The sequence below is a fragment of the Cicer arietinum genome, chromosome 8, assembly GCF_000331145.2.
Source record: "Cicer arietinum cultivar CDC Frontier isolate Library 1 chromosome 8, Cicar.CDCFrontier_v2.0, whole genome shotgun sequence".
Taxonomy (NCBI): Eukaryota; Viridiplantae; Streptophyta; class Magnoliopsida; order Fabales; family Fabaceae; genus Cicer; species Cicer arietinum.
The window spans coordinates 4908100-4917116 of NC_021167.2; the positions used below are offsets into that span (position 1 = coordinate 4908100).

The following is a 9017-nucleotide window of genomic DNA, read 5'->3' on the forward strand; positions in this document are numbered from 1 at the left end:
ATAGTGGAAAAAATCCGGGAAGTTGGGGGGGGGGGGGGGCATCGACCTTAGTATTTAGTCATTAACATCTTTGTTCCGTTGTCCCTTCTCTACTTTGATATCTGGGACAAGTTTTGTTTTCTTGCCAGAGGGACCACTAAACCTCTACCTCAATTTTGTATTGTACTTTTTTCAACTATCTCTATCATGCTGTTTTCTTCAAACTTAAGACACGCTATTGTCTATCTGCAATCTGTGAACACATTTTTGGGCATTTCAATTTGCTTATTGATTTCCTTTCTTTGTTTGCAGAATAAGAGTGACGGCGATGAGGTATAACAGTTGTTAAAACAGTTATGTAATTTACTTGTAGCAGTTTTTGGTCATAATGGGGGTTTTGCTATAGTTATAAATGACCATGGTATTTATTATGATTTTGAATTGGATATAATTATGTCTACAAGTAGTTTTGTTATACCATTTTATGATTTTGAAATGCTAATTATGTCTACATATATTATATAGCTAGCATTTTTTTTGTCACAATGGGGGTTATGGTTTAGTTATAAATGATCATGATATTCATTATGAATTGTGAATTGGATATAAATGATCAAACGGTTTCTGATGCTCTAACTGTCCTACCTCAGTCTGATAGCTCCAATTAAAACTTCAAACCAGAAAATGAATATTGAAGATAGTTATTATTGTGCTTTTTTCTAAGAAAGATTTACTCCCTCCAAAGAAGGCTGATATCAATAAATATTCCTACTGGATAATAATAATAATAATAATAATAATAATAATAATAATAATAATAATAATAATAATAAACTTATAATGAATAAATGTCATTTTGATTGCTACAATTGGAAACTTTGGTGAACCTGCCGTGTCACATTATTGATAAATTATTTGCTTGTCTCACCAAATGAATTATAAAATAGTTGTATACCATGGATGAGAAGCATCTTCTCCTAACAAAATATGGGTTGATTCCATTATTTGCATTTTTGCTAAGAAATTTTAAATGGTGATTTTATTTCTTAACTCATATTTTTACTTTTTATTTTCCCTCCTTTTTTTCTTTCTTTCTGTATCTTGTGCAGTGCTGGGTTCCTCTCAAGTACCATGGTTGCAAGAGTGACATCTCATCTAGATATTTTCAGCAAATGGTGGCACAAGAAAGTTCTCCCATAAACTTTGAAATGAGCTCGTAAGAATATACCTTGCTTATTCTTTTCTACTCTCTCTTTTATATGAATATGTAAATTTATTAAACTTGTGAATATTTGAACGGTTTAAGGTATGACTACATTGCTACACTCTGTCCTGGAGTAAGCAGCAACACTTTAGCTAAAGGTCCTTCTAAAAGGTAATGTCTTCCTTTAATATCAAACGAGCATCATTATTTTTTAGCCCTTCTGATTTAATATTTGCCAACTTTCTGTTGTACCTGCATGTGTGCATGTGCACCCGTCTCTCCCTCTCTCCCTCCCTCTCCCTCTCTCTGTATTCTCCTCCATGATTCTCTCTCCTTCTCAGTAGTATTTTTATATTTCTTATAATACTATATTCATTTTGTTCACTTGTTTAGTATTACAATTGGCTTGTAATTTTGATTTTCATGGGTTGTGTTTTCAGGCGTCTTCTAGCATTGCCGGTGGAAGAACGTCTGGAGAAAATGCTTATTGAGGTTGGTAGCATCCTTAGTTTTACCTTGATTTCTTATTGTTGTTGAGAAAGGGCATTTATACCCAACAACATTCTACATCTTGCTTTTTATGCTTGTCTATTGTTGATTGCTTCCAAACATGTTTTTTCACTTGGCATATATTCTTTATCTCTGATTCAAGTACGCCTTGTGTGTGTGTTTTAACTATTAAGCTATCATTAGACATATTTCTCAGATATCATTAACATGTGCCATAGTTCTTCATTCTCAAATAGCAAGAACTGAAGTTTCTGCTTTCTGTTTAAAAGGCGTTTGCATTTTGTAAGGCTGATACCAGGTTTATGGGCAACGTGGCATTTTATTTATTTATTTTTAACATTTATGTTTTAGAATAATATTTTAAGCCGTGTTAATAGTGGATCACAGTAAATAGCGAAACACCAAAAATTCGATATGAGAAATAGTGGAATCTTCAGAACAATAATTATATATAAAATAAAGTATGTTGCATACAAATAAACTGCATAAACAGAAGTTTAAAAAAGGCTCATATTAAAATCAAAGCAAAAAACCTCACATTAAAATCAAAGCAAAAAACCTCAATAATTCAAAACAACTAATAAAAGATGTTGCATCCTATCTACAGCCCTAAATAGAAATTTGAAAGTGTATATTGCCTACAGCCCTAAATCCCAATTCAAAATAACTAATAATTCATAGTAGTCCTAAGTCCTAACTAGTGATAACAAAAAACAATGACAAAGATTTAACATAAAAGATAGTCATATTGCACTGGTTGACAGAATTTCCATCCAATGTCAGCCCTAGATGAGACAATTGAAGGATTTGATGGTTCTCCACTAGTCATACTATAACAAAAATTACAAATAGTATTAATAAGTAAATAATAGTACAATTATGGAAGAATATGAAAACAGAGGATTGAAAGAATCCGAAAAACACGGGGTTGAGCCGAAAAACAGAGGAAGAGAAAAAATAGAAAAAGAAATAAGGATGCCGAAAAAAAATATGGAAACAGAGAAAGAGATAGGAATAGAAAACAGTGGAAGAGAAGAAATAGAATAAACGAGCAAAGAGGAAGAGAAGAAATAGAAGAAACGAGAGAAGAGGAAGAGAAGAAAAACAATTGAAAAGGTATTCGTTACCTGAAAAAGAAGTCATGTCGGAAATCTTGCTGGTGATGGAGGCAGAGTGCGAAGAGAAATGTTGGAGGCAGAGCGTAGAGGGCAAAGGAAGTTTAGGTAGTGGGAAGTTTACTAGGTTAGAGAGGTAGTGGTTTATATAATAGCCACCAACTCAACAGATTTATATTTTAATGTTTTTTGAAATTGATTGTGTGTAGCTCACATGCTATGCTAGTGTTAAAATTAGGGAGAAGAAACATTAAAATCTGTTTTACGCAATTGCTTCCATCCCCGCTTCAAGTAAAGCGACCACTATTTCCATCACAGCGAATCAGCCATGGTGCATGGCGTATTGGGATTCGTCGCGTTTGATCAAAATCACGCCATGTAATAGCGCTATACCGGTAATTTAACAATGATTTAAGGGATTGTTTGTATGTCTCTCTAAGTATCATTCTCATGTTATGGCAATATAAAGAGGAGAGAGGGAAGGAAGACAGAGAGAGAAATTTCTTATTTTGGTATTTGGTAGGACACTCACAATTGAATAGAGTAATATTCCATCTATTTCTGTATTTTTTTAACATATCTAACAGAGCACTTTTTGATAGGGCCCTCCACTTCATCGTTTTAGTGCTATCAAGCACTTTGCTCCTGAATACTCTGATGACGAACTGCTGAACTTTCTTCAGCAGCATGCGTTATTGCTGTGGGGATTCTGGGTTCCAAAAAGTAGATTGCTATATCCTAGAGGTGGTGTAGAAATGATGGCAAGAAATTATGCCCTTGTAATGTTAAGCAAGAGTTTGAAAGTGCTATCTTCTGATTTGAAATTGAAGAAGGCACTTGGTGATCATGTGAAAAACTTTCTGAACCAATTTGCTTTGGAAAAAATTGATCTAAAAGATAAAGTTTCATATTGGAAGTTCACAGAGACTCCAGATGAGTCCTTTAAAAAAAAATTTCCAAATGTTGTTAAACAACAAGAAGAGATTTTTAAGATTTTAGATCAAGAGCTATCGTCTGTTCTCAGTAATGTTGGAAAACCCAGAGAAAGTGAAAGTGCTGTAACAAACAGTGGTGTCAACAGTGATCTTGTTAGATCAGCAAATTCTAATCCACAGGTTACAAGTCCAGGGGAAGTGCCTCCTAGGAAGATGACCATGTCAAGTGAAACTCGTCATGCTCTGCCAATTGCCCTCAAGAAACTTTTTCAGACTCACAAAGTTTGCAGGTATGGTCTTAGCGACATCTATTTTTTGGTGGTTTCCCATTTTGAAATGATCCCTTAGTTATTTTTGGAAGGCCAAACTTTGGTAGTTAATCCATACTGCACTGCAACTCTTTCATGTTTCTATAGTTATTCTTCGTATTTGTCAATATGTCTTGTATTTATGGACCGATAATATTCTTTTAATTCTATTCTCTTTCACCAAAATAATTCTTCTGTTTCAACCTGCTTCTATATTAAACTGAAACCGTAGAATTTGTATATCCTGCTGTAGGACCTGTGTGTGTGTGTGAAGGCAGGGTGCTTAGATATAGGGTGCTTAGTGCATGATCTAACAGGTTTCCTAACAGCTATAGGAATATCAAGGTCAGTGTATTTAGGAGTAGTATCAAACTCACTTTACGTATTTCAGTTTAAGTAGGATGATTCTCCCTCGGTCATTAGATTCATGGCAATTTTGCGATGTGGACTCAGCATGGTTCTTCCTCACCAAAACCTTTCCTTTCTAAATCTTGTTACCTTCTTCAGACCTATTTACTTTACATGACTTTTCATGTGTTGGCATTTCAATTGGTTTACCATTTTCAAGATTTTCATCATTCTTTTCATGAGAAAATGTGGGTGCAAATTCTCCAGGTTTCTCACTTATAGCATGAGTAGGGCTCAATTAATGAATCTTGGCCATTTTCTGTTCGTGCAGAAGCACAAGTCTTAGAAGTTTGTGAAAATAGCATGTTATCAGAAAAAATTATGTCTTCAGTTTTAAAAAACGTTTTAGACGAAGACGAGGGTCATCAAAGAAAGGCATGTTTTCAAAAAAAGTAACATCCATGGTGACAAACAATATTTTTTTGTTTTTGGATCAAAACATTTGTACCCCTTCTGGTTTGGCGAGTAACCAACAAAAACACATTTTATAGCATGTGGTTCAAGCTTGGCCTAGGTTCTTATGTTCATGACCAAAAGTTGTGCACTCAAGTTTTTTAAAATTCAAATCATTTGACACACGAGCAATAGGAAAACATTCTTTGAAAATTTGAAGTGGAGTTTGAAAGTTAAGGACTTTTGATGGCATCCTATTAATCAAATAAGAAGCAGTTAAAACAGCTTCCCCACAAATAATTTGCTACTTCACTTGAGAACAGCAAGGCTTGAGCCACCTCTAATAAGTGTCTGTTTTTCCTTTCATCAACCCCATTTTGTTGGGGTGTGTTTGGACAAGAACTATGGTGTGTGATTCCATTTTCAAGAAAATACTCACTCAATACCAAGTTAAAATATTCTTTGCCATTATCACTTCTAAAAACTTGAATGTTTGTCTGAAATTGATTTTGCACTATTTAAAAAAACTCCTTTACAGCCTGACAAGCATCAGATTTTCCCTTTAACAACTATACCCTACAAAGTCTGGTGTGGTCATCTATGAAAGTGATAAACCATTTGTTGTGAGATAGTGTACTTGTTCGGTTAAGGCCCAGATATCACTATGAATAACTAAAAACAGTTTTGATGGCTTATAAGGCTGTTTTGGAAAATTGGAACAACCATGTTTTGCTAATTCACATGCTTCACAGTGAAGCGAAGAAATATCTTTATTATGAAATAACTGAGGATTGCCTAGCCGTAAATGCCATAACATAATGTCATTATCATTATTAGAAACAAAAAGAGATTCAAAGCAAAAACTTATTGGTTTGGAAGGTTGTTGTGATCCAATGTCAAAGTAGTAGAGTCCTCCACTCTCGTTACCACAACAAATCATCTTCCCCGAGTTCAAATCTTGAAAGACACAATGAGAGTGAGAGAAATTAGTTTGACAGTTTTATCCTGGACCAGTGTTCTGACAGATAATAAACTGCAAGATAAGGGTTGGTTAGCATTGGGGATAGCACAATAGAACCTTTTCCTGCAATGGCCGAAAAAGAGCCATCTGCAATTTTTATTTTGTGGTCACCTGCACAAGGAGTATAAGAAGAAAAAAGAGTAGAATCACCTGTCATGTGATCAGGTGCACCTGAATCTACTATCCAAGTACGGCTGGAACTAACACTGAGAAGGCAGAATTACCTTTTTGGGCTACAGAATTACTAGGTGTTTGGGGTTCGAGAATTTTGTAAAGTTTTTCTTATTGTTCTGCCGTGAGCGGAAGAGGTGAGAGTTCTTGAGCAGAATTACTGGCTTGGAATGCACGACCCTCGTATCCATTTTTATTCTTGTGGTTGCCATGATAACACAAGAATAAGGCAGCAACAAACCGCCTCGAAGGCGGAAAAAAAACGAAACTGCAAATACGGAGGCTAGGGTTTATGCACAAGTGAGACCTCCAAACCCCAAAATCAGGAGCTCTGATGCCATGTAGAAAAAAGTGCTAGAATGCTGTTGTAATTATATTCTTCAGTCTAAGCTGGTTTAAATAAAGAGAATACAAGTAATTATCTTCCTTGAATCAAAGATATATTTTACAGAAATAAAAACAGAACACATCATATTATTATAAAAATAGAAAATCTGCACTATTTAAATAGGAAATAAGATAAAATTCTCCAACACTAATTACTAGTGTAACTCACCCACTTAACTAATTGACTTCTCAATTCCTGCTTGAAGACCTTGCCCCAAGGTAATAGGTTGATTCATTCTATTCCACTGGCTGAAAGAAACATCCGCTGGGTCCCATTGTGTTATGAAACTCCTGAAGCATAAACCCATCACTCAGTTTGCACTACCTGTAGTTGTTGGTAACAATCCAAAAGTTGACAGGCAACCTTCAGGATCATATTGGTTCCCAGTAGGGTTAAATAGCAACCCTTATGAATTATATGAATAATCCATGCATGTTTCTGATGACACATTGTTTATGCTCCCATAACAGAGGATGGGTCATGGGTGACACTGGGTATAGCTTTTAATTCTCCAACTCTAGTGGGATGGGTAGTCATTGACTGTTGAACAATGACTGGTATAAAAAATTGGTGGTGTTTGGCATGCACATACCTATGAAGCTATTCCCAAAGGAGCGCTACAAAGTGGTCGAAGAGATTTGTGCTGGAACTTGTTTTTCTCCTATTCCTACTTCGCCTCCTGTAACTCTTGTTTTGATGCTTAAATAGAGGCCTAATCACGTAAGACACTAAGCCGAGTCTCAAGTTCCTGCTGTCAAAGAGTTCCTTTTGGCTTATATAATAATATTATTAGAAATAACTAAACTGTTTCCAATTCCGGTGTTTTAAAAGACCATGCCACTTTTGAGTGAACCCATCCATCTTTTACTTCTGTTTTTGTCAAAGTAAGCTTGGTCCGTGGTACTAGAAATTTATTCTTTTGCTTCCCATCTTGTCCGTCTTATTTCTCTCACTAAACAAATACTATTGTTGGCTGGGAAAGCTCTGTTGGCCTGTCAAAGACCCATAACTCCGACACCATTGAAACTTGACGTGCGAAGAGATCTGAAGAGAGACCATCCTATTAGTTGGGACTTGTGTTGCAGTAATGAGGGATAGGGGGGCATTAGGTCTAGGAAATTTGTTCTTTAAACATATTTATTTGGTAGAAAAGGGCTATTTGGATTGAATCTCGTTTAGCTTGGGATGGGTGGGAATGCCAGTCCTTGGAAGCTCATCTCTCAGGGATATGCATTTGCTGACCAATTTATAACTTAGTCTGTGGGTAATAACAATCACATAGGGGGGAAAAATCTCTATTAGTTGCTTCTTCAAATTTTAAATTGAATTTGGCCCTGCGGAAGTTCTATATTTTTTATTTTCTTGTTTGGGTGACAATTGTCTTATGTAGCTTTAATTTGTATTGGCAGTTTCCAATTGATATGCCAAGAATTGCGTGGATTGGCACTTGCCAAAACTATGCTTCCAAAGGGAGGTTCTAAAATTGCTGTGGATGCAGCTCAGAGTCTTGATGTTCCACAAGATGAGCTGAAGGCTGTCTTGGGTGAAGTTGCATGCGACATCCATGGTTGTTATGTGTTACAGTCATCACAAGATGACCCATTCAGGTTCTCTCTCTCTCTCTCTGTATTCCAGCAGGAAAGTAAAAATTATGATTATTTGCTCTACAAGAGTTCAATGAGTTTTCTGAAAAGCAACACATTCCATTTGTTTACATCACTCGTGATTGTATTGTTCCTTGCAGAGATGTTGTAATTGATATGCTTCGTGGAAGTGGACCCAATGGCAAGCTGAAGAAGGCTGAGATACTTGAAGCTGCAAGGAGAAAACTCAATAGGGATGTCCCTAACAATGAATATATCAAGGTTAGTTTTCTTCTAGTTTAACTAAATTTTTTATTTAGGTATCTTGATAAGTTATAGGATATTCTTAACATTTGTTGTCTCGATGGTTTTTCACTAAGAACATACGACTTCCCACTTAATGTTTTGTTTATCAAATTCCTAATTAGATTAATAGCCTATATCATGACATTCTTTTATGCTGAATATCTGCTCAATTACTTCTTTAGCATGCACTGTTGATCAAGCTAAATTTAATGTTTCAGCAACCAAAACAGAAAAATTAAACTATGTACGTGATTATAATGTTATAGGCTTTTTATCCTTTATCAAATTAAAAAAAGAAGTCACTGGCAATGATAAAGCTAGCAAGTTTTATCCATATATACACATATTTACTATAACGTGTGTTTGTAATATGCCTTCTCTAGTTCGTTTTTGCTGGTGATTAGGTGTGTGAAGCTTTTTTCTTTGACTTGTTCGATAACGATGGAACAATATCTAGTATCTACTCGAACATGGAAATGATGTTAGGGCAGTGAAAATAGAAAGAACCATATAAATAAAGTCTAAAAGTATGAATGTTAGAGCAGGGCAGTGCATATAAATAACGCGGAAATGATGTTAGGGCGGGGCAGTCCAAGTAAAACAGTATGAATGTTACCCTGCAAAGCCATATCAAGTCAAAAAGTCTGATAAATGATCTGGACACATTCATCAATTGTATCATCCCCCCCGCCCCCC

At 35.5% G+C, this 9017-nt stretch overlaps 1 protein-coding gene across 2 annotated transcripts in view; it reads left to right on the top strand.

The window, feature by feature from the left end:
• LOC101493382 (uncharacterized) overlaps window positions 1–8998 on the top strand; it is a 13302-nt gene extending 4304 nt beyond the window's left edge. The window contains exons 7-13 of one of the 2 annotated variants that reach the window (XM_004511960.4): window positions 292–312; window positions 1089–1195; window positions 1286–1354; window positions 1624–1675; window positions 3411–4033; window positions 7842–8039; window positions 8177–8998. In XM_004511960.4, the coding sequence (XP_004512017.1) occupies window positions 292–312; window positions 1089–1195; window positions 1286–1354; window positions 1624–1675; window positions 3411–4033; window positions 7842–8039; window positions 8177–8318 (1212 nt within the window). In that variant the 3' untranslated portion in view covers window positions 8319–8998. The remainder of the gene's footprint in view (window positions 1–291; window positions 313–1088; window positions 1196–1285; window positions 1355–1623; window positions 1676–3410; window positions 4034–7841; window positions 8040–8176) is intronic. The other variant, XM_004511959.4, reaches the window with a different exon arrangement.
• Window positions 8999–9017: the final 19 nt, after the last annotated feature.